At 34.5% G+C, this 27360-nt stretch overlaps 2 protein-coding genes across 3 annotated transcripts in view; both read left to right on the plus strand.

The window, feature by feature from the left end:
* Positions 1-9400, plus strand: part of gpsm1b (G protein signaling modulator 1b) — a 35013-nt gene extending 25613 nt beyond the window's left edge. For both annotated transcript variants that reach the window (XM_087790722.1, XM_087790721.1), the window contains exons 12-14: positions 2381-2534; positions 2614-2819; positions 7677-9400. In XM_087790722.1, coding sequence (XP_087646848.1) covers positions 2381-2534; positions 2614-2819; positions 7677-7877 — 561 coding nt within the window. In that variant the 3' untranslated portion in view covers positions 7878-9400. The remainder of the gene's footprint in view (positions 1-2380; positions 2535-2613; positions 2820-7676) is intronic.
* A 3471-nt stretch (positions 9401-12871) lies between these two features.
* Positions 12872-22925, plus strand: ak1 (adenylate kinase 1). The gene is made up of 7 exons (XM_087790723.1): positions 12872-12976; positions 17954-17983; positions 19645-19680; positions 20537-20700; positions 20763-20879; positions 22548-22739; positions 22840-22925. The coding sequence occupies exons 2-7, from the start codon at positions 17977-17979 to the stop codon at positions 22906-22908; spliced, it is 585 nt and encodes a 194-aa protein (XP_087646849.1). The 5' UTR covers positions 12872-12976; positions 17954-17976; the 3' UTR covers positions 22909-22925.
* The last annotated feature ends 4435 nt before the right edge of the window (positions 22926-27360 follow it).

Genomic DNA, 27360 nt, shown 5'->3' on the forward strand with positions numbered 1-27360 from the left:
TTGACCAGGTGCCTCCATTATTGAAGCAAAGTTATATTTAGACTTTAGACTTTCTTTTATTGTCATTGCACTGAAAACACAGAAGTGATACTGAAACTGAAACTAAAATATGACAATATGACAATGTTTTTTATCTTAAAACACATATCAACTGATAACATTAAATGTAAGTCGAGACCAGGGTCCAACAGTTGTTGGCACTCTTGGTTGTTTTTATCTCTGTTCAAAGTATAATATAATAATAATAATAATCTCTATTTATATAGCGCCTTTCTAGACCAGGGTCACAAAGCGCTTTGACAGCCATTCACACATACTGATGGGAGTAGGCTGCACCACATGGCGCCGAATCTCCCATCAGGAGCAATCAGGGTAAAGTGTCTTGCTCAGGGACACAATGACACAAGCTTGTCAGGAGCTGGGATTGAACCTGCAACCTTTTGGACTGCAGGCAACCACTCTACCATCTGAGCTATTACACCCATAAAGTCTCTTTATATTTATTGGAATCCATAATATAGACTTAAGAATTTCTTTGATTGTTATTTCACAGAAAACACAGCAGTGAAAACGAAATTTCGTTGCTTGGCAACCGTTAAAAAACACATCAGAGAGATGTATATATAAAAAGAATAAATATTAATAAGTTAAAAATAATAACAGAATAAATAAATAACATTATAAATATTGCATATAATAATTAATGTATATAAAGTATAAATACAAATAAGATCTTACAAAATACAATAATATTTAAAATATTAAATAATTTATAAAATCAATAGTAATTAATAATATTGAGTGACTTTATATCTGATCCTTATCTCAAACACTGCCGTCTTTATAGGTCACCGTAACCACGTGAACGTCCACATCATTTCTACGGGCCATATTAAATAACTTGGTGGTCCAGATGAGGGTCTCCTGGCTATGAGTTTGACACGTTATCTAGACCATAAGAAAAAAATAAAATAAATATGTGCCCTTACTGTGTGTTATTCCTGTAAATCCAACAGCAACTGGAATCAAACCAAACATCTTGTAGACGTCAATATCCAAAGGGCAAACAAATCTAATTAAAAAAAGCTAATTTGCAGATAATTCCTCGAACAAATCCGCATGTCGATTTCTCTCCCCTGTCGTACCGCTGCCCCCCTGTTCTGTTTGTCAAACCGGCATTTACCGCCTGATTGCCAGAATCTTTCCGAAGCTGTGGTCAAACATCATAAATTCCGCATCTGCTCTACAAAGCTGAGTTGACTTAGATTGTGAAAACATTTGATGGGCTGAGCGAGACGACATCCCTGCTGCTCCGTGTTTTCTCTGGACAAATAGACGGCTGTCTGTGTGGAGTTAGAGCTCTTGGTTACTTGTTGGAATCCTGATGGAGTCGAGCGACTCCATTGATAAAGAAGCCCTTGATGTTTGCAGGACGGTGATTATTATTATTAGCTCCATTGTCTGTGCTTATGAAAGACGTACAATTTTTTTAATGGATTTTATTCTAGGTTCCGCAGAGATCAGACGGTGTAGAGAGGTTGGCTTGTGGCTAAAAAGTTGCAGGTTCAATCCCATCAGCGGATATGATTGTGTCACAGACACTTAACCCTGATTGCCGATGGCATTTTAGCCTAATCCAATCAGTGTGTGATCGTGAGCGTGAACGGGTTAGTGCTGATCACGTTAACAAAGGAAAACCAATTCACAGTGACTTAAGGGTTTAGTTCACCAAAAATTTAAAGTCTACCCACTCTCATGTCGACTAAAGCTTGGGGTTATTTTCGGAGTAATCCGTGTCTCTTTGGAGTTATGGACAGAACATTTAAATTATGGTTGTGACCAGAGATCACTTTTGTCGTCCAAAAATACACTTAAAAAACATCCAAATACCTCAATACAGCTCGTCTGAAACATTCTGCTTGTATCGGAGCCTCGGCATTAGACATTTTTTATCAAGAGAGCTCCCAATGTGGACAGTAGAGACTCTGATTCCTGTCGTTGTAGCATGTTTGCCTTTTGGCTTCTGTTAGAAACAAGCTTGAAATATAGACTTTTTTAAATTTACTCCAACCAATTCTTCCCATCGAGGCACAAGAGGGACGTTATAGACGAGCAGTATGGAGGTATTTGGATGTTTTTAAGTTTGTCTTTTTGGACGAAGATGAAGACACAATTGAGGTCCAGCCACTACATTAAAATGAACAAACATACATGTCTATAACTCTAAAAAGGAAAATATTGCTCTGAAAATAATCCAAATCGTAGTTAACAAGAAGGCAACTAGTAAAAGAGTAAACTTTGAATTTTTTGGTGTAGCATCACTTCAAGAATTGAAGAATTTGTAAAATGGTTGATCTGTGATAATCTTCATCTTTTTCAGAAGTTGGGTCGCGACCCCTCCGATGAAGACTGTTTCTTCGACCTCCTCAGCAAGTTCCAAAGCAGCCGCATGGATGACCAGCGCTGCCATCTTGATGATCCGCAGAACGGAGCGGACGGCGCCGAATCCAAGCCGTCCCTGAACGACATGCTCGGTGGGTGAAACCAAGTGATCTGGAGGTTCGAAACTTCCAGACTCCCAATTTCTCACCTCTTCGTCTTTTTCCCCTCCAGACCCGTCCTTCACCACGTCCCCTCAGACGGAGGAGCTTTTCGACTTGATCGCCAGCTCTCAGAGCCGCCGCCTGGACGACCAGCGGGTCAGCGTCGGGAACCTTCCCGGCCTGAGGATAACTCACAATAACCTGGGCCACCTGGTGGGCGAGGCGGATCACCAGGAGCCCAGCGACGACTTCTTTAACATGCTCATCAAGTGCCAGGTGAGCTGGAAATGACAGTGGACTGTTTATCATGAGCAACACCGAAGATAAGAAGCTGCTTGGTAGAAACTTGGTCCTTTAAATGCAAAGTTCTTCATGCATATTTGGTGTCCTTAGGGTACTGTTTTGGGGTCTGTAATTGAAGGAATCTGGTGATACTATACGCATCATGATACAGTAGCAACACTTATTAGTGGGCTGTGCTCGCCTCTAGTGGTAAGTCCCGAAAAACTGCGATAAATTTCCCATAAGGAATGAATTGAAAGGTCATACGTTCACGTAGAAACACCATTCAAACTTTAAAATGTAGATAAAAGTCCAAATTATCAATGTGGGAATTGACTCTTTTGTAGCTTTCATAGCTTTTTCGTCAAGCGCACAGCCCACTCTTGCGATTTCCCAACGGGGAATTGTCTAGTAATATATTATGATACTGCAGTGGCATGGATATATTTGTAGTATTGTGGAGTACTTGACTGTGGTGTTTCAGAATTTATAGACCACATGACTTTTGACGAAACGACAAACATCAGCTTTAAAAGCTGCTGGAGTCCACTGTATCCTCTCGTCCCCAGTCATCATCGAATCTTGAAGAAAAAAAAAAAAGGGAATTTACTTTACAGTGGTCTCGCGCCATTTTGCACACCGTACTACATATTTAAATATGTTTTATGAAGCTGCATTCAGGAACATCGGAGCTAATTTTCTTTGTTCACACTGTTACTAACATGTGTATATTTGAACAGCAAATATCCTCAAACACGTCCTCAGAACTTAGTGGAACGCACTACTCACCGCACCCACTTTACTTATGGTGCCAAGAAAACATTTCTACACACTGCTCTATTTAGTGACGGCCGATTGGTCGCTACAATGCTCTATTTAAATTCTATGCTTGTTTTCCGATATACAATCGGAGTAAAGAAAAACGGAGACATGTGTTTATAGGCATTCTCTGTGTGCAGTTATTAGGCATGTTGTATTTTGGAGGATTAATTTTGTTATTGAACAACTACTATGTTTAGTTACAATGTCAACCCAAAATGTTACTAAACCCTCAAATCTGATCATTTATGAAAGTAAATTTGAGGTTTTGGCTTTCTTTTTTTAAAACGTATATTTATTGTAATTTTCTCATGTCAAACAAAACAGAAACTCGTAAACAATACACATTACTGACAAAACCAGACAAAGTAGTACAACAATAACCACATAAGTATCGGTCATTAAACATAAATATGTATACAAACACTAACTCATACCCACAAATCTGCACTGCATCTGTACAAGAAAGAAACACAACCCAAAACACAGAAAAATACAATACAACATAATTTCGAGTCATTATTTATCTTGGATATTTTTTAACTTTTTTCCGAGTCAGATAAATCTGTTTTTCGGCCGATCTTTGCCAGAAGAGAAGTAGCTGCTTAGTAATTCTGAACTTCTTGATATAGAATGTTGGTCTCCTGAGTCCACAGTTTATACAGGTTGAACACATGGATAAAAAAAATCAAATTCAATAGATATTTTCTAAGTAATTATTTGACTTTTACTTGTGCATCATCAGCAAGCCTGAGCAATTGGAGATTAAAAAAAATATATAGTTTAAATATTGCAGTTTAATCAAACAAAATAGCCGGACACAGTGATACACACACAATTATGGAAACAAACAAAGAACAACAAATATATGTATAAAGGAAAATCAAGAAATAAAATGATCCCGTTCCTGCCACTGAAAAAACCCATTGTACTAAAGCTCATATATACTGTATATATATTTATTTTTTTCTCCTTCGATCTATGCTCTTTGCATTTCATTATCACTTTGCACTTTGTTCTTTTTATTTGAACTTGTTCTTGTATTCACAAAACTTCTGTACCTTTGATGGTCTGCTGTTTCCTGGAAACCTAATTTCCCGAAGGAGATCTCCAGAGGGATTAATAAAGTCAATCTAACCTAATCTAAACCAGCTACAATTACTCGATAAATTCAAAACGTGCCTCATTTGTCGAGCAGGAGATTCATCAGTCTCTGTTGCTCTCAGCCCTCGAGTGAAGCGACACAAATGTCCACGCGGTTACACATGTTCCAATTTGTTCGATAGAGCAGCCGAGGGCAACGCTCATCGACCTACACAAGGTCACCTGTTGCCTAAAACCCTGCATGATGTATGCTGCTGCTTCTACGCCCTCTACCCTTCACCCTCTGGTCACCCGAGGGACTTTCAAGGCAGAAGGTTCTCATTTGCAAAGAAGAATACATTGATTTTTTAAATCCCTTCAAGCCCTTGTTTAATTGATTTAACCGGAAAGAAAAGTTCAAATGAAGATCAAGTTGGCAGTAATGATGGACTGATGAAGCTTCATGAAGCAGTGTCATCAATTCCTGCGCTCACTAGATGGCGCTCTAGGCTTAAAAAAAAAGAGTAGGTTACACTGAAATATTATTTTAAAGCCAAATATAATATTGGTAGCTCTTTAGTGAGAGTCATTAATTACACCAGCGCCTCATACTTATGTTGCAGACTGATATTGAATGCCCATGATGCATTTCTGCATCATCGCTCTTCTTAGTGACGGCTCGTCGGTTCACTACCCAATATTTTAATTGCTATTACGACTTAATGGATCATTTTCAAATTGCAAATCAATTTCATCCTTCCGGGTTTTTGCTTTTTTTTTTTCTCCCGGTGACTTTGCAAGGTCACTGTCTTTGAGATTCTTGAAGTGGAAGTTTTACAAAGTTAGTTAAAAGTTTTTAATCGTTCCCTTGTGTACTAAAAAAAAAAGGATCATGGAATCGATAAGCAGGGAAGTGAATTGTTGGAAATCCAGTTTTTGAAAATGCAAAAAAATACATTTGATAAGTCAGTCCTCATCACATCATGGTTCAACTTTTCCATTCTCCCTTCTTTAGTAGATCACCCTCTACTAGGTGTTGAAATGTGTTGTAGTAAGTGGCTTTTTTCAAGCTGTTTATTCATTTATTTGAGCAGATAAACTTCAACATAATCAGCCACTGTGTGTATTTATTTCCCCTGAGCCAAATAATTTAGTGTGTTTATATCCATTTAAACGTGTTTAAAAATACTGTATATTTGTACTTTTCCCCCATTAAGTGACTTAATTATGACACCTTCAGCACTAGGGCTGCAGCTATTGGTTAGGTTAGGTTGGGTAGAACTTTATTGAAATAGTTTTTTCCGCATTTTTTTCAAGTTATTTCCAAGGTTATTTTCAAGAGTTAAGTTTTAACGAATCACAACAAAGCAATAATATTGAAGTCTGTTCAAAGACTGCTGGCAGTCGTATGCTTTATTTATAGAGCGTGTCTTTTGGGACTTTAAATACATCAAATATCTTTTACTACGATTTTGCAACAGTCTCATCCGCTGCCATCACATCTGAACAGGAAAGTGAACGCTTAGCATTATTTTAAAACCAATAATGAAAAAAGCTTCATATAACTAAAGTGTATCATCCACACGTCTTTCTCATTACACTGAAGAAGTGCTAGATGTGTGTTTTTTGTTTTTTCTCACAAAACTTCTGCTGTTGTAGTCGTTTTAAATTAATAGAATATTTCAAATTGATATAAAGTTGTTACTAGATACAAGTATTTCACATGGTTTTCGGATGCTTTTAACGCACCATTCACTCCAGATTAAAATCATGATTGTTTCTATAAGATGAATGTTGCGACACATAACCGTCTTACAAATGTTCTCTAAAGTCCATGATGAAAATGCATTATTCCTAAATTCTTAATTGACCATTGTTGCGGAACCAGATAGAGAATACATTTTTATTTGGTTGTAGGTAAATGGCTGAGGCAAACAATTTTTAGTGCAAAACTGCAATCTCAAGATTAGTAAATGAGAACCAGCCTCAAGCTTGATAATAATCATAGATTAATGTGTAAGCTTTGATCTCGCAACTTTGGTTATAATCACGTAATCAAGTAAATAATTAACTTAAGGAACCAGGAAATTAATATTGTGTCTCAAATCACATACTACTCTTAATATGCTAGAAGTTAGTATGCATCAGTTTAGTGTACATACTAACTAGTACGCAAATTCTCCACAGATGGTATGTCGCAAATCAAACACTGCTGCTACACACTAACCGGAAATCACATGACAGCTTCTTCTTCTACTTCTATTTAACGATGTTTCAACCAGCTGTAGGAACGCTATCGCCACCTGCTGGCGGCACGTTTTGCAACTTTGGAAAAAGAAATAAAGAAAAAATATCAGAACTTAAATAATCGCGAGATATTTAAACTGGTATCAGCAGCGAAGACGTGTTTATCCTTCTACTGCTGCTGAAAATGCACCTGTAAGTATATGCATATATATGCATTTATATATGACGTAACTTCCGTTTAAAACGTCACTAAGATGGCGGCTGTTTAGTGTGGTTAGTGTCCATCGAACCATGCTCAGTTTTGTGGGCGTGTTAGTACGCCAATGCGCACTAAATTTCACATACTAAGAATTGAGACGCACTAACGCACTAAAAATACTAACTTTTAGTACGCTAGTATACGATTTGAGACACGGCATAAGTCTCATTAACGTAGCTAGGGCCGGGTGTCATTTCTATACCAGTACTTGTACAAATACATGTACATTAGTGGATCTATAAATCACTTAATGAGCGTAGAGGCCATGTTGTGCTAACGCCGGTACCATCCCAGTGATGTTTAGATCGATGCAAGTTAACCCGTCTGTAAACATTACAGTCAATCACACGGCGGCAACATCACGTCTTCATCACATGATTCAACTCCTCGGCTGTAGCGTTACATTCGTGTCGTCTTTAACGTGAGACTCTTCTCGTTTTCAGTCCTCTAGAATCGACGACCAGCGTTGCTCGCCACCAGAGTCGGGTCCTCACGCCCCCACAGTGCCTGACGAAGACTTCTTCAGTCTGATCCAGAGAGTCCAGGCCAAGAGGATGGACGAGCAGCGGGTCCACCTGCCCTCCGACGACCAGGACAGCCCCCCGTCCTCGTCCCCCGAACCTCCCGGCAGCTTCTCCAGCTAGGACTTTTTAAAACAATCAAGAAAAGTTCGGACTAACAAGGTTTTTAATAAGGAAGTTAAGATGTTTGGTAGATTAGGTAATGTCCTTAATATGTGTAAATAAATAACAAGAGTTGACTTGAAGTGATCCCTCAAGCCTTAATTAGCAACCTTCTTCTTCAGACTGGAGATTGTGTCTTCAAGTGCTAGGCCAAGTCCACACTGCCAAGGTTCCCGTCGTCGTCCATTTACTGCCGACCTTGCTCAGAGGTTGTTGCATATCAAGGACGAATCTATTGCCTTCGTTTGACCCTTGTCGTCTGAACCGTGGATAGTAAAAAAAAAAAAATGTCACTTCGATCCTGTTCCAGTTCTCGCCAGCAAGAGTATTTTGAGAATTGTAGCCCCGTTGTTCCTCTGGTCGCTAATATCCAATGGTCATAATCGTACCACTGACTCGATTAATCCTTTCTTTTTTAGATGTGTGGCAATGAACGTGAGGTTTGAGGATCTAGGGCGCAGTGCATGTAACAAAGGAAGGTTGAGAAAAATCAGGAAGGAATGAAAGTATCAAGAGGTCAGTGACAAACTGCTAGAAGTTCAACGAATGTTAGACGATCAAGAACCAAACTATCGGTATAACTGAAAACCCGCTGTACTTAAAGCTTAACTATCCATCTTAAAGTTCATTATTTGGTCTCTGTGTTCATCAAACTGTCTCCGTGACTTCCTTATTGTTATTTAACAGTGTTATCGTTCATCATTTGAGACCTTTAGAGACTCTTAAACATCTTATTCATTCATTTACGTAACTCTATTGAGGGAGGAAAACCGTACCTGAAGTTATCGATCATGTGAATTAGCTGCTTATCTTGTAGTATCTTAAGAACTTTATAGCTGTTTAATGCCTCAACTAATGTTTCCGTGCGGACTCTTAAAAAGACTGAGAATCACTCACTCGTTGGCCAGCTTGTCGGAACCATTCGGCCATTTGCCAAACTTCCATTTCACCAGCATCTTCATCTCGTATTCCGATTCCAAGTGGGAATGAAACCTCTCCAACTGGACCTTTTGTTATCAGGAGGACCTCCCGATGAAGGGGGTCCTCATCTGTAAGGGTCTTGATCACGTCTCAAGGAGCAAACATTCATTCGCTTCCTGTTGTATTCAGAAAAGAGGAGAACAATATCCTTAATTTTCTCTTCATCGCTTTCTGCGCCTCAATAGCTTCGAACGGAAGCAGGGGCGACGAGAAAAATGGTCTGGGGTCCAGTAGGATTTGGGGTTGGCCATAAAATGGTTATGGGAGATTTATGGGAGATAAGAAAAAGATAAAGACGGTACTAACGTTTAGCTGGATATTGTTTGTGTTCAATCGTAGCTTACCTCTGAAGGACTCTTCTCTAACAGCACGCCGGGAGCTTCTCGATGTACGTTCCTAAAGATGTGCTTCAATGTGTCACTGCCATCATTTGTACATATATAAATACGTATATTTTATATTTATGTTCCCTTGTGATTTTAATAAAATGTTCCAGAGGTTAATTTTGTCTCTTTTTTTTTTGCTTACTTTAGAGGCAGGTTCGATTTCTTCCGATGAAAATGTGAGATCCAATGTTTTGATTCTTCTAAAGTGTCATAAAAAAATGAAATGATCAAAATGAGTTGTTTTTTTTTGTTTGTTTGTTTTGCTTGTGCAAGTTTATTTGTACATGCTTTTCTTTCACAGATGTATCTTCACACTAGCCACAGGCAAAAGAAGCTTCATGAAACTGTGTCCAAAGGCTGTGGAGTAGAAGGTGTCATCTAGTGGGTTCTGAAAATGAGGCTTCATGACACTTCATCGGCTCTTCAGTAGATTCAGATTTATCAACTTGTTTCATTAAGTCAAAAACCTTTTTCTTTTCTTTTTTTTTCTTCAGACGGTGTAATCTAATTGGTGAGCGCGCCATCTAGTGGTTGCTCGACACTAGAACATGCTTCAAGAAGCTTCAGCCGCACTAAACAAATTTCCTTTAATTTCCTTCTTCTGCTGGCTCAAAATGAGTTTCACGAAGCTTCATCTGCTCATAGATTGCACTTGTTTTTTTTCAAGGTTATTGATTATCTCTCAATGAAACTTCGACAAATAACTGTTAAGAAAAATCAATAACCGTGTACATGAGACGGTTTTCAATAAAAAAACTTTGACAGCGGCGACTCACAAACTTTTAAAAGATACGACTAGTTCAACAATTTTATGTGCAGAAAGGTGTTTGTTTTACTTCTACTGGGTTTAAAACGTTTGTAGGTTACAACATAGAAATACTGCTGCTTCATAATAATAGTGCGGCTGCGAGTACTAGTATAACTAGTACCACGGTGACCTGCGGCGTGGCTCGGAGTTTTTGAAAGCAATTTTGAAAACCTGAGTTGCCATAGTGACATGGAGAAGGTGTCAAGGGTAACTCCTTGCATTAGAGTTTTGTTTTATAAGGTGCACTGTCAATATTTGAGAAAATTAAAAGTGCGCCTTATAGTCCGCAAAATACGGTAATTGATTTATCTGTGATTTATCTGTTGGGTATAATTTAGAACCTTTGGTCTTCAATAATAGGTTTTTGTCTTATAAATATTGGAAGGCCTTGATGTAATCGGATAACTCCACCTTGTACCGACTCAGAACTATGTACTCTGATTTGGAGGTGCTGATTCTCATCCCTGCCGCTTCATCCTTCGTTTGCAAACCTTTCCAGCAGGGCTGCCAGAATTTCTAGGTGCAGCAGGGAGTTGAGTTGGGTTCGACCTTAGGATTTGGTCACTGCTTTTTTTTCAGTCCAGCATGTTCCTGTTGGACTCATCAGACCATGACCTTCAGCCCTCGCTGGAAAGGTTTGCATCCGAGTGTAATGGGATTAGGATTTGTTTAAATGGAGACCGACGCCTCTAGTGGTTGTAGAGCGCAACTGCAATAGATGGATAGACTTTATTAATCCCTCTGGAGATCTCCTTCAGGAAATTAGGTTTCCAGTTCACAGCAGACGATAGTTTCATAAAAACAAGAACAACTACAAAGTGCAAATAAAAAGAACAAAGTGCAAGGGATGACAAAGTACATATTTAAACAACATGGATCAAAGGAAATATCACAAAGAAAATATACAAAGACTAACATAGAATAACATCATCCCTTCACTCTAATCCTGCCCTTTAATTTAAGAGTTATAAAGTCTAATAGCACAAGAATGAATGAGTCCCTGAGTCTATCAGTGTTGCATCATGGGAGGAGCATTCGTGATCCATCTGCTTCTATGTTCCCTGATGAGTGTTCAGAGGATGATGTCATCAAGTAAATCTCTGATGTGTAACTGGTAACATGACAAATAGAAGCTTCAACTACATGTGTAGATAAACGCTGTCACCCCTAGTATCCAGCACTTTACTGCAAAATCAAAGAGCTCTCAATGGTTTTCTCTTCCTGAAAACTTCAAAACGTACTCTCTCTACTTGAGCCATGAAAGAAATAAACGCAACTGTCGCCTCCGACCCTCCGCGATAGTTTGATGCTCACTCAAATACCAGTTGTGTCAACCAGAAGTTGAATAGTTTAGATCAAACATGAGAAAATATAAATCTAATGTAACTTATTTCCGCTTCAAGTTTCTCGGTCAGAACTTCTTACAAAACTAGATGTACTTATCCTCAAATATTTGATGCGTAAGGAGTTTCCATAGGAATGAGGAACAGCTTTGTCATTATCTCGGAATCATTGAAAATACAACATTTCAATTCATTGTTTCGATACAGACTCTCCGAACTGGAAGAAGAAGCGACTCCCGGAATAGTTTTTATAACCAAGTCGAGCACCGATACTCAGTCTAAGATACTACCAACACTTCAACAAGTTTGTTTTGTGCATAGTATGTTGCACGACAAACACTGTAAAAGTACCTTCTCTAAGATCTTGGAGTATCTTTAATGTGCGGCTCTAACCATCTTCCTCTGGCTCCAGTGTTTGTACCTTTGTTGTTCTGCCCGAGTATCAGTCCAGGCTCTTCCCACTCGCTGTTAGTATACATGTTTAGGTTAGTTTAGGTAGGTACTTTATTGATCCCTCAGGAGGTCTCCTTCGGGAAATTGTTTTTTTTTCCAAATTATCCACGGCAAATACAGCAATTTTTCATAAAAAGTCATCAAAATAAAATAAGAACAAGAACAAAGAGAAATAAAGAGAAAGAACAATATGATACAATCTAAGTCTAAAGTTGTGTACAAAGTTCCCTCCAATTGTTTAGCTTTTCAAAAGATGTTTGCAGGTATGATGTCATCATGTAGTAGAAAATAGTATTTAAACCGGCTCCGGGTTCACGGTAAAATTCTTCAAAAGTAGTGATGGAGAAGCTATTTTCTTTAGAAAGACAGTTGGTTAGCGAGTTCATTTTAAATACCGTCAACTTTTTTAACCATACCTCTTGAAAGAATTGAGAGTCTGTAACCGGAAACGAGTCGGAGTCGTTCAAAAGAAACCTAATCCTTTTGATGCGTCGTTTGTTTCGACAAAAACTCTTTGGGAGTTGATCAGAGTCAAAGACATCGTAGATTCTCCGACTCGGAGGCGGACGTAGACCTTAAGAAGTAGAGTCTGGAGCGGAGCTGCTGCTGGAGGCACCGAAAAAAAAGAATTGACTCATTTCCTTTATCTTGAGTGGAACAAAAGCTCGTGACAAACTGGTTTTGGTTGCGTAACCGTCGATCGAGCAGGAATGTGGAAGGTCGAGGCAGAAGCAGATAATGTTATCATCCTTCACAAGCTGTTGAAACTGGTCTCAAACTTTTTTGAGTCTCTTAAAATGATACATTTATGGTGAAACATTTCAAAATAAAAGCAAAAATTAAAAAAATTGAACAAGAAGATATTCCTCTGCAGTCAAGTCGGACTTGAAGCTCACGCCTCCCTTCCTCTAATTTCATGCCCATCTCCTCCTTCTCTCCCTCTCTACCCACAATGCAGTGCGGGGCTGAGCAGATCAGCTGAGCTATAAAAAGGCGCAGCAGGAGGAGGGAGGGCTGCCGTACAGCAGGAACTGTGCAGACACACTCCCGGGGATCCAGGGACAGAAGCCCTCGTTGCACTGGAAGCAGGTCAGTGGTGAGCGTGAGGAAGAAGAGGAGGAGGAGGAGGAGGAGGAAGAGGAGATGAATGGAGAGGGTTGTTGTTTTTTTTTTTTTCAAGAGACAGATCCATCACATTGTAGCCACACTGATGCTGGATCATGTGACCTCTGAGGGATGCTAAGTGCTTGTTGTGCGTCTGCTAGTGTGAGTCCATGTGATGATCAGGATCATGATCACGATCATGGTTCATCCCAGACTATCTCCTACTCGCCATCTCTCCCACAAACGACATGTTCGGCAGCACTGACGTCAGCGGGGTCCCCCGTTTTTTTTTCCCTCTTAAAGGGCCGGCAGTGAACGAGTCTTTTTAAAAACATGTGTTTCGTGAGAGTGTGTGTGTGTGGGGGGGTGTGTGTGGTACCCGTGTGTTATTTGAGGCGTGGACATATTATCTGCTGACAGCTGCAGGTGCTTATTATAGCCGCACGATGAACGTGCAACAGGAGAAGGAGGAGTGGTCGCTGAGTTTGTGTACAGTGGCAAACATTTGACCTATTCCTCAAGTACAGCGGGGACCTGATGGAACTGAAGTTTTTTTTTTTATCTTACAACGTGTTATAAGTGAAGATAATTCTATCGAGCACTTGACGGTGACGTACGGTTCATAAACATGCAGTTTAAGTTTGACCCCCTGTAGGTGGGGTCGTCTATATGTGACTTGATTGGTGACCTTTCCAGAGTGTCCCCTCGCTACCCCCATTTAGGCGACACGTGGAAGAATGAATATCATAAAAAAAGTCAAGAAAAATCAAGAATAAGTAATTTAATTTGTTCCTCTCTAAATCTATTTTTAATTAAAATCCAAAAAGTAAATAGTAATTATAATAATTACAAAAATAAAAATTATATAATATTAATCCATCTTAAATTAAGAGGACTGAATAAAAAGGAAAATTAATTATATTATGTTATTTTTTTGTCAATTCTACTAAATCTTAATTAATCTTCCTATGACCTCATTTAGGCAATAAGTTGGATAATAATTATAATAAAAATGAATAATTATAATATATATATATTATAATAAACTATACTATTTTTTCTATCTAAATCCATTTTAATGAATTTGCGTGCAGGCAATATTGTTGTTGCTGATCTTAATAATAATAGTAATAATAAATACTATAAAATAATGCATATTATGTCATAATTTTCTTTAAATTCTACTTAAATCTTTATTCATTATTTTCCCTTGACCCAATTTAGGTAAAACATGGAATAATTATTATAAATAAGTGAAGAAATAACTACATTACAATTTTAAATTTTTTTTACTCTTAATTTCTATCTCGAGGTAAGTTACTAGTGATTCTGTCATTTTGAATAATACTTTAAATAATAATAATACAACTTAAATTTGATTAAAATAATATATATTATATCATAGTTTTCCGTAAATTCTACTCAACATTAATTCATTCATCCCCCTTTGACTCTATTACGGCAATAAGTAAAAATAATTATTATATAAAAAAAGAATGATTGTTGTTCTCAGTATTATCTTGATCTTTAAAGTATATACTTTTTTGAGTATTGTTTTGATTGTTTAAGCGCTTTGTGACCCTGGTCTCGAAAAGCGCTATATAAATAAATATTACTTACTTACTTACTTCTTTAAATCTATTTATAATTAAGTTAAATGATAATAATAATTCATAATAATTCTGTATCTTTAGTGGAGCAAACTTAATGTTTGATGAAAATAATATGTATATAATATGATACATTTAATTAATTATTATTTTGTAATATTTTTTCTTTAAGTGTTCTTTTATAAAGTACCCCAAGAAAAAACGTGTCTTTTTTTGTGGTTTAATAAAATGTTTATATTTGATTCTATTCTTATTGATTCTTTAGTAAACCAAGGTTTTTTAATTTAAGCTTAAAAACAAAACAAATACTAATCCTGTGTTGTTCTCAGTATTATCTTGATCTTTAAAGTATGTACTTTTTTTTGAGTATTGTTTTGATTGTTTAAGCGCTTTGTGACCCTGGTCTGGAAAAGCGCTATATAAATAAATATTACTTACTTACTTACTTAATAACCATCATTTATTCCGTTCAATCACGTGATTAACTTGGACTCTCGCACCTGAGCGTCCACCGGAGTTTGACCCTTGACCCTTGATCAGATTGTTGAGACTAGAGTCAGTGTTTCGATATCAGACTCAACAAAGTGATCTCAAGGAACTCGACCTACATGTCCAGGAGGTGAGAAGCTCCTTAATTGGTCAGAATGAGATTCCCAATCCAGCGCCGAGCCCCGACTCAGATTCCAGACGTGACATTTACCAGGACCCCGAGGTCAACGACGCCGAGACGTTAAGTACAGACACAGGAGACGCAGGGTCTGCGAGGCTGGAGAGTCTCAGAGTGTGTGAAGCAGAGAACAAGCTCCAGAAGATTTAGACACAGTTCTGACCTGAACGTGTGGAAATAAGAGAGACTTTTAGTCCAGGATTTGAACCATGACCCCAGAATTGTGGTTCATTTAAGCAACTGACAATGACTTGGAGTGTGTTAATGAACTCATAGAGTTAATATTTTAGTGTTAAAGTGAACATTAACATGTGAAATACAATCTTTATATTTTAATAAAACGACTTTAAGTGTCAACAGTATATTGAATAATTTGCATTTGTTTTGTATTATTATTGACAAGGTCGTAGTCTTTTAAATTCAATATAAAAATGTTGGTATAATTGTGTCACCAGACAAAATCAAACGAGCTCCGAACTACTTGATCCAACTTTCAGCCAATGGTGGTGTGACTATTATAGCAACATTTTTATATTGAATTTAAAAGGCTGTGGATTTTAAAACAAAGAATTTAGAACATTCTTTTTTTAATTTTTAGAATTATAATATAAAACTCAATGTGTAAAAAAGAAAATAATTATGAAAATATTCCATTTTATTTTTAAATTCAATTATAAAATAACAAATACAATTAAATCAACTTTTTTTTTTTTTAAAGCAAAATTTCCATCCATACATGCAGCGTCCACCTCCTAGGTCTGCCTGAGCCACCTTTTCAAATTGAACTGTTATGCTTACGTTAAAAAAAAAAATCAATTTCCTATTGACGACTAAATTAATGGCTCCAATCAGAATTCAAGCATTGAATTTGTCCTTTTTTTTGGCCAATTTATTTCAATAATTAATATTGAAATAATTATAACATCTATATAATAATAATAACAATAAATAATAATATTGAAAGGTTGAATTTATTTAGCTTTTTAAATATATTAACAAAACTATTCGTTTTATTTTATTCATATAGTTTGATACTCTAATTCCAATTCTTCCAATATTCTAATTTCAATAGTTTTTTTTACAAAAGTTTGTTCAGATATTTATTCAATTTAAATATAAACCTTTTAATATTGATATTATGGAATTAAATTAATAAAATTAAAACAACATTGCAGTAAAACATTAGAAGCTTTAACATTTTAAATGTTAGATTCAAACATCAAATAATATAATGACACTGATATACTTATGCATATATATATATTCTCCCAAAACACAAATAAAAAACAATGACTTCAACCACGACTGGATCCTTCTAAGTAGATACAACTTTACAACTGAATTATTAATGAATTCAACCCGTTATCTACATCATCCTCTTCACAGTTCATCATCTCGGAGCTCTTCCTCCATTGTTGTTTGTTTCTTTGGACTCAAGATTTATTATTATTATTATTATTATAATAATGTTTATTATTATTATTAGTATATATATATATATATATTTATTATTATTTGTATTATTATTAGTATAATTGTTGTTATATTATCATTATTATTATAATTATTATTAGTGTTATTATTATTATTATTATTATCATTATTATTTCAATGAAGAAACACGTTTTTCTTCGACCTCTGCTCGTTCCTAAACTGTCACATTACCACCATCTAGTGGTTATTCTTTAAATTACACGTTGCATACTCTCGCTTCCGGTTAAACCGAGTATTATTTCTAAAATGTAACAAACCTGCTGCTTTTTTTTACTGTAGTATTTTTCTTTAAACTGATAAAAAAAAAATCCATTTTAAAGGTTGTGATCCGATCACTTAATTTTACTCTTAAAACACAAGCCAATAAAATATATATTATTGTTATATTTTATATAACAGTGCAGAAAATAATTCTTGATTTATTCGTAAAACATTCCGCTATAACACAATTACTTAATAATAATAATAATAATAATTGAACTGTCATTTGTCAGCTTGGAAAATACATATCGCATTATTTTATAAAGATAATCATATTTATACACACACACACACATATATATATATATATATATATATATATATATATATATATATAAATTAGGTAACATATGGTTTTGCTTGTTGTTTTGTTTATTTTCACTTGTTTGTATTTTATTTATGTTATAAAAAGCAGCACTCATTTCTGGGAAACAAATATTATAAATATACAAATATATATTTTTAATGTGTTGTGAAAAAAAAACTATCAAAATACATTTAGTTCTCACCTCGATATTGTTGACAACTGTCTTAACGTGTTTAAATATCCTTTCAAGCGACAAGTTCCACTCGTCTCTTAGCAACCTTTGTTGTCAGGACGATAGTCGATAGTTGCTATGGTAACACATGACACAGTCTTACTGTGGTTTGTTTTGAAAGTTGTGAAGCACTTCAGTCTTTAAGGTAATTCACCTGATTTTCTTTTTAAAGATACCAACATCAAAAAGTCTTGTTTTTCAGACTCATTTTTATTGTTGTCAGACATTTTTGATCAAAGTCTAGTTCCGTTACTTTTATGTCTTTGTGAGTTTATTGTCGAGATAAAAGGTTCCTGATGTAACAAAGACCGTTAGTGAGAAGGATGTATAAATACTCTCTCCTGCTGAGATTCATTTAAATACTTAATAACTATTTGTCCTTTTTTTTCAGGTGAAGAAACGTAATCCGACACAATGGCAGGTAAATAACGCACGTTTTTATGTGAATCTGTTTCCCCCTATCGGCTGCTTTTGATAAAAACACAAAATTAATTGAAATACATATTAATAATTACATTTACCGTTTTAAAAATGTACCTCGTCAAGTTCTTTATTTTTTCCCTTTTATATATATTTTTTATTTACTGTATCACTCTTTACTTTTCAATTCTACCAGTTCTTAATTTATTTCCATTTAGACAAAAGTGATAAAGAAAAAAGAATAAATATTGGCATAAAAAGTGAAGAAATAACTAAAATGTTATTTTTTCTAAATAAATTGATATTTAAGGTGCACGCAATAAATATTGTTGTTACTGGTAATCGTTTTAATAACAATGATAACAATTATAATGATTAAATTTAAAGGTATAAAAAAAGTTTTTAAGATAATCTGTATATTATAATTTCCTATAAATTTTGCCTTATCTTAATTAATTCTCTTTATGACCCCATTGAGAAAATGAGTTGAAGAATTATTATTTAAAATTATTGTTATTTATTTTTGATTTGATTTAATTTTAAACATAAGTTATTGCAAAAACAAGTTTTGTTTTTTAATGATAATAATTAACAATAATGTAACTTGAGTGAAAATTATATATCTCGTATCATACTTTTTATTAATTATAATTGTTCTTCGCATGGTCATCTTTTTTTTCTTCAAATGTTATTCATATTTTTCTAAAGTACCTTTCACAAAAAAGAACACTTTTTTGTGTTTCAGATAAAATTTAAAAAACAATTGTATTTAAATTTTTAATTACTTTAGTAAATAGTAACTTTACTAGTTAACTGAGATGTTTAGTTTGTGTATTAAGCTAAACGACAAACATTATTCACTACAAATAAACAATTTATATTAAGTTTAGTTTTTTCCCCTGTCTAAAACATGCATATTAACTTACTGAATATAAAATAAAATGTGTTATTATTGTTATTATTATCAATAAATACTGGATTGTTTTGTTCATCAAAAACTTGCCTAAAGATAACTTGCTACCTAGCAACAAGCTAGCACTCATTTGCTAGCTGTATATTCTGAAATTAAATGAGCAGTATTAAAATAATATCTTTATTAAATATATTATAAAGCTCTAAAAAAAAATTCTGTTTAGTTGGTTTAGTTTGTCTATTGATGTATTATTATTATTATTATTATAAAATTAATGGTTATGCTTAAAGTTAACATGCTAACAAGCAACAAGCTAGCACTCAGCTGCCAGCCGAATATTCTAAATTAATTCAAGTATTAAACTAATTCGTATATATAAATATGAGAATTATTATTTAGCTATAAAAGTATATATTTTTAGTTTAGTTTGATGTGTTTAGTTTGTGTGTTCATGTATTATTATTATTGTTTTTGCTATAAAATACGCAATGGGTTTGTTTATAAATGTGTTATATAATAAACAGTAGGTGTTTAGTTTGAGAATTAGGTTGAAAAAAAACAAAAAAAAAACAACAAATGTGTTTTTATTTTTTTATTTTCTAAAACACTAATTGTACTATTTTAACACTGAATTCAATATTTCTATCTTATTTCTTTCCCCCACTTTTCCGCTTTTTAATCGGTTTGTTATAAAATCAGATGTTACAAGTAAATCTAATTTTGTTATAAAATATATGTTTTCTTTTCAGATAAAATCAAGGACGCTAAGATCATCTTCGTCGTGGGTGAGTATCTTTCATGTACTATTATTATTAGTACTATTACTATTATTATTACTATTACTATTACTATTATCATTATCATTATCATTATTACTATTACTATTATTACTATTATTATTATTATCATCATTATCAATATCATTATCATTATCATTATTACTATTATTACTATTATTATTATTATCATTATTATTATTATCATTATTATCATTATCATTATTATTATTATTACTACTATTATTACTATTATTACTATTATCATTATTATCATTATTATCATTATTATCATTATCATTATTATCATAATTATAATTATCATTATTATTATTATTATTATTATTATTATCATTATTATCATTATTATCATTATTATCATTATCATAGTTATCATTATCATTATTATTATTATTATTATTATTATTATTATTATTATCATTATTATAATCTTAATTATCATTATCATTATTATTATCATTATCATTATCATTATCATTATCATTATTACTATTATTACTATTATTAGTATTATCATTATTATTATTATCATTATTTTCATTATTATCATTATTATTATTATCATAATTATCAGTATCATCATTATTATTATTATCATTATTATTATAATCTTAATTATCATTATTATCATTATTGTCATTATTATCATTATTATTATCATAATTATAATTATCATTATTATCATTATTATTATTATGGTAATTATCATTATCATTATCATTATCATTATCATTATTACTATTACTATTACTATTACTGTTACTGTTACTATTACTATTACTATTACTGTTACTGATATTATTATTATAATTTCATGTGTTTTTAATTCCGGGGTGATCCACAGGCGGTCCGGGCTCCGGCAAGGGCACCCAGTGCGAGAAGGTCGTGGCCAAGTACGGCTACACTCACCTGTCGTCCGGCGACCTGCTGCGGGCCGAGGTGGCGTCCGGCAGCGAGCGAGGCAAGCAGCTGCAGGCCATCATGCAGAAGGGCGAGCTGGTGCCTCTGGTGAGTTCCTGCCGACTCCTCGCCATCTTGGAACTTAACTTAACTTAACTTGTCGTCTGCAGGACACCGTCCTGGACATGATCAAGGACGCCATGATCGCCAAGGCCGACGTCTCCAAGGGTTACCTGATCGACGGGTACCCTCGTGAGGTGGTCCAGGGAGAGGAGTTCGAGAAGAAGGTACTTTTTGTTCATAAACTACATGTTAAATACGATAATCTAATGTAAAAATACAAGTATTTAAGAGAAAAACAATTGCAGAAATATACAGAATATTTCTACTTCTGATTTCTGATTAAAAAAAACATAATAGAATTACAATATTAGTTTACAACATTGAATTAAAAAACAAGTATAAATAATGAACATATATGATTTAACATGAGTGACCTCTACTGCCCTCTATCGAGGGTTTTGAGAATACACTTAATACCAAACCTTTTATTATCAACGTTATTATGGAGTATAGTTCATTAAATTTAAAATAAATGTAACTTTGATATTTACTTTGTGTTAAAATAAAAACCCTGAATCGTTTTTATATATATATATTGATAATAATCTTGATACTGTTTAGCCACTACTTTGCAGACAGTCTGAATAAAGTAATTCACACTTCAATCATATTTAAATATTATTTTTTTTTAAATGTGACATTTTTAAAACAAATTAAAAACAAACAATAGTTGGACTTCTGTTGGCAATAAAATAAATAATTTTGACTGAAGAAAATGATAATTAAATTTGACCAGTAGTTAAAATAAATGTCGATAAAAATGAAGTAAAAACGTACTGAATATATTTATATAATAATGATTTAACGTGAGTGACCTCTACTGCCTCCTATCGAGTATTTTTGAGAATACACTCGATGTTTTAAAGGGAAAAACCACAACAATAATAATTATAATTTTTAATGTTTGTAGTTCAATGTTTTTGATTAAAAAAAAAACAACCTTTATTTGTACCTTTACAAATTGTAATAACACATACAGGATACACGTTACACATGAAATTCAAACCAATAAGAAAATAAACAATAAAATACTGATAATAAGTAAGTAAGTAGGTAAGTAATTTATATTTGTAGAGTGCTTTTCCAATAATAAGTTTAAAGTAATTAAAAAAAACCCAAAACAATAATAAATAAATAAATAGTGATGAATGTATAAATAACAATAAACATTAGTATAAGAAAAAATAAACAATATGTTGTTTATGTAATTAGTGTTTAAATAATATCCCCAATCATTTTTATTGATAATAAACTAAGTAGTAACTAGCAGGATTTTTTTTTGTATTATTTTGCTATAAATATATATACATACTTTATATTTATTTACTTTGATGTCTTTAGTTTGTGTATTATTATTGTTATTATTATTATAAAATCCTACAGGGTTTTGTTTATATCAAACTAGCTTAAAGCTAAAATGCTACTTAGCAACAAGCTATCACTGTTGCTAGCTGTATATAAAAAAAAAAAAAATTAAATTAAGTATTACAAGAAGATGTGTTTAGTTTGTGCATTATGCTAAACAAAAACAAATAATTACTAATAAAAAAAACAACAAATATATTTAGTTTTTTCTTTTCTAAAACACTTGTATCACATACGTATAATATTTTAACAAAGAATTTAACATCTTATATCTTTTTTTCCACTTAAAAACAAAAAAAAATCTGTTATAAAAACAGACGTTACAATTAAATCTAATTTTGTTATAAAATATATGTTTAAAAAAAAAAATCCAATAGAAGTTCAAGCTCTTATAATGTGTCTGGCGTCATGTGATGAAATTGTTATTATTGTTTAAAAATGTTGGGGTTCACTCCGTGCGTCCCCAGATCGGCAAACCCTTCCTGCTTCTCTACATCGACGCCAAGGCCGAGACGATGGTCCAGCGTCTGATGAAACGCGGCGAGACCAGCGGACGCTCCGACGACAACGAGGAGACCATCAAGAAGCGTCTGGACTTGTACTACAAAGCCACGGAGCCCGTCATCGCCTTCTACGAGAGCCGGGGCATCGTCAGGAAGGCGAGTCCCCGAGTCCCCGAGACCCCGAGACCCCGAGACCACGGAACCCCACATTTTTAATAACAACACAACGTTTGACTTTATTCTCTTTCGTTCTCAGATCAACTCCGAGCTTCCGGTGGACGAAGTCTTCAACCAGGTGTCTCAGGCTATCGATGCGATGAAGTAAAACAAACATGGATCATCTTCTCTCCGCTTCTTTCTTTTCATCCTTCACTTCCTGTTCTCACCGAGTGAAAAACAAAAATATGAGAGAAAACTTGAATTTTCTCTCATATTTTTTGACTTTTCACTGCTTTTCATCATTTGAACGTCACTTCTCTTCTTCTCATCTCTATGTGTCTCACAAACACGTATTATTATTATTATTATTATTATAAAATCCTGAAGGGTTTTGTTTATGTCAAACTAGCTTAAAGCTAACATGCTACCTAGCAACAAGCTAGCTCTCAGTTGCTATCTGTATATTCTAAATTAATTTAAGTATTAAAACAATTTACTTTCCATCTCTATGTGTCTCACAAACACGTATTATTATTATTATTATTATTATAAAATCCTGAAGGGTTTTGTTTATGTCAAACTAGCTTAAAGCTAACATGCTACCTAGCAACAAGCTAGCTCTCAGTTGCTATCTGTATATTCTAAATTAAGTTAAGTATTCAAATAATTTTCTTTCCATCTCTATTTTTGTCGACTTTGCCAAATTAAACCTTTATTTTCGCAAAAGAAAAAAGAAAGCCTTAATAATAATTGACGATAATATGATCTTAGTTTCACATTTCCACGTATAATTGAAGTGAGACTTCATCGTAATGACACAGAATCTACTTTATAATCTAAATATTTAGACTTTAAAAATATTAAATATAATTTTACTTCTCCTCCAGATTCAAAGTACACATTTATATAAATTAGATCGACTTCTATTCATCTCTCTGGGATTCGGGAAATTGAGTTTCCTGTTCACAGCAGACGATAGTTTGATAGTTTGCAAACAGGAACAAAGGTCAAATAAAAAGTGCAAGGGATGACAAAGTGCAAATTTAAAGAGCATAGATCAAAGGAAATAACACAAAGAAAAGTATTTATAGTCATTCCATCTCTAGATATTTACTTGTAAGATAAATACTTTTATATTTGTGGCACATACATTATTTATTCAAAATCTTTGATTGTAAAATTCTTTCATGGATACACTTTATTTATTAATCCCTCTGCAGATCTTCTTCAGGAAGTTAAGGTTTTTCAGTTCACAGCAGACGATAGAAGGTACGGAAGTTTTATAAAAGCAAGAACAAGAACAAAGTCCAAATAAAAGAACAAAGATCAAAGAGATAACAAATTGCAAACAAAAGGAGCATAGATTAGAGTTATAAAGTCTATAGAACAAGGAATGAATGAGGATTTTTTATGCATTTGTGTCATTTTCTTCTTTTTTCTTCAAGTATGTCATATTCACTTGACATTTTCCTTCTTCTGACTCGACTCGTCTGCTTGAATCTTTTCATTTCCGCCACTAAACGGATTATTTTTGCGCCACTTTGTTTAAATACGTTTCAACATTTTGTTGCTGCCGTATGAAGACTTTAGCACAAAATGTCGCACATTTACTTGCGCTTTACACAATCTTTTTGTTTAAAAGAAAATGTTTTTTTTTTATAAGAAAATACACAGATATTCATTCTTTTTATTTTTATGTCAGATTTTACATGTCATTATTAAAGACACTGTCAAAATAAAATGAACGCGATATTTAACTTAACTTCCATTTTCCAGTATAACTGAGAGATGAGGGACTTTAAAGCAGTAATGTGTAACATTTACAATTTTTGTTCCTTCTTTGTATTTTCTGTAATGATTGGTTTGATTTCACGAGTTGGTCCGAGACATTATTTCATCAATTTCTAGAAGGTTTATTTTAGTTGTATCCAGGAAGAGTCTTTGGTACGATGCAGGTGTTTTCTCGATAAGCAAGTACACAGTACTTCCACTGGGGGAAACTAACATCTGTCTTTGATCTAGTTCATAGGTATTTTTTTAAATGAAAAAGTATGGAAGTGTTTCAGTGTCATTAGAATATTGAAGGGTTGAATATGTTTGGACATGGAAGACAAAACTAAAAGAGTTCCCAGAACTACTTGACTACTACTCGAACTTTCAGCCAATAATGGTAAGTAAGTAAGTAATTTATATTTGTTGAGCGCTTTTCTATTATACCCACAATTTTATATTGTATTACTCCGTGAGGGTTCGTAGCATTACTCTGCAAATTCGAAGATATTACTCCGTAAGGCTCCATTATTACTCTGTGAAGCTCTGTGATATTACTCCGCAAAGCTATGTAGTATTACTCCGCCAGGCTTCGTAGTATTACTCCACGAAGCTCCCTAGTACAACTCCATGGGTTAAACTACGTGAAGCTCCGTAGTATAACTCCGCGAGGCTCCATAATATTACTTTGTGAAGTTCCATCGTATAACTCTGTGAAGCTCCATAGTATTACTCTGTGAAGCTCTGTAGTATTACTCTGTGAAGCTCCGTAGTATTACTCTGTGAAGCTCCGTAGTATTAATCCGCGAGGCTCTGTAGTATTACTCTGTGAAGCTTTGTAGTATTACTCTGTGAAGCTCCGTAGTATTACTCTGTGAAGCTCCGTAGTATTACTCCCCGAGGCTCCGTAGTATTACTCTGTGAAGCTCCGTAGTATTACTCTGTGAAGCTCCGTAGTATTACTCTGAAGCTCCGTAGTATTACTCCGCAAAGCTCTGTAGTATTACTCCGCGAGGCTCCGTAGTATTATTCCGCGGGGCTCCGTAGTATAACGCTGCGAGGCTATGTAGTATTACTCCGTGAGGCTGCGTAGTATTACTCCGCAAGGCCCCGTAGTATTACTCCGCGAGGCTCTGTCGTATTACTCCGCGAGGCTCTGTAGTATTACTCCGTGAGGCTCCGTAGTGTTACTCCGCGGGGCTATGTAGTACTACTCCGCGAGGCTCAGTAGTATTACTCCCGCGGTAGTATTACTCCGCAAAGCTCCGTAGTATTACTCCGTGTAGCTCCGTAGTGTTACTCTGTGATGCTCTGTAGTATTACTCTGTGATGCTCTGTAGTCTGGAGCCTCATGGAGTAACAATATGAAGTAGCAGCCATTAGTCACGCAGTAAAACTTAATACTGATCCTGAAATAAATACTCAGTTTGAGAGACACTAGTATAAAATACTTAAAGTAAAATCATTTAAAACTTGAAACAGTTTTTCTCCCCCCAGTTTAAGCTTCAAAGTTCTGTCTCTAAAAACATACTTTTCTTATTCATCTTTCTCACGTGTATAAACTCACGAGGAGGTTCAGATGCTTTTTCAAAAGAATTGAAGACGTGTCAAAATATTTTCAGCGTATCCACAAAAAAACACATTCTTGGTTCCACGAAGAACAAAAGGAAACACTTCGTGTTCGGAAACGCTGGTCAAGGTGCAGATGCTGTAGACACAACAGGAAGCAGGAGAAGCTGCTTCAGCTGTGGATCATGTTGTTGCTCCTCAGAGTCTGTGATGAACAACCTCACACCTCTCTGTCACACACACACACACACGCACACACACACACACACACACACACACACACACACACACACACTCACACACATTCCAACAGGTATCCGGACAACCCTCCGAGGAAGCCGGGATCACGAGGAAGAGGAAAAGGGGCTTCAGAGCAGGAGGCAGGATGTGTTCATCTGGAGCTCAAAAGACATTCTCCGGCACTTTCACGTCTTCACCAGGAATGTTGCTGCGACCTCCTCCAGGTCCTGAACAAAGAGGCGACGGTGCAGTTCATCACGTACAGAAGAACACACACGTCCAACAAACATCACGACGAGAGGATGAGACGCGACGAGTCCCAGCCACATCCTGTTCCTCGACACGCCCCCTCGTGGTCGCACATGAAACTTCAGGAGATCTGTGAGTCTGGACCAGGATTAGGCAGTTTTTATAAAATGACAAAAGAAAAGTAGCCTCAATATCATGAGGAATCTTAGAAAAAAATACTTGTGTTACTATACTATTCTATTTAAAAAAACGTTAAGATATTTAATTTCATGAATTTGTTTCTATTTAATTAGTAACTTTTCCATCTTTAATTTATGTTTAGTTAATTAAAATCCCTAATCCTACTTTATCCAATTATTCTTTTTCAACTTATTTTAATTTACATTTATAAAAGATAAAATAAAACAAATACTCTTTTTAGAATAAGCGTCTTTTCCGATTTTTATTCTGATTAAATCTTGAAATTCTAATCATGCCATGACACTAAGATGTGTTTTACTTAAAAATAAATAAATAGAAATAAATAAATAAAAGGAAATCTGTTAATATAACAAGTTTAAATAAAGAACAAGTTTTATTAAGTGATACATATAAATATTGTTTGACCTTGTGACCCTGGTCTAGAAAGGCGCTATATAAATAGAGATTATTATTATTATTATTATTATTGTGAGGCCGTTTCAAAAGTCTCAGTTCTCAAACCCAGCAAATTGTGTTATATGTCCACTAGAGGGCGCCCTGGTGCAGGTAATGAATGAGCAAACGCCACGAAGAAGCGTCTTGTCTAGTA

The sequence above is a fragment of the Callionymus lyra genome, chromosome 5, assembly GCF_982586985.1.
Source record: "Callionymus lyra chromosome 5, fCalLyr1.hap1.1, whole genome shotgun sequence".
In the NCBI taxonomy this organism is placed as follows: domain Eukaryota; kingdom Metazoa; phylum Chordata; class Actinopteri; order Syngnathiformes; family Callionymidae; genus Callionymus; species Callionymus lyra.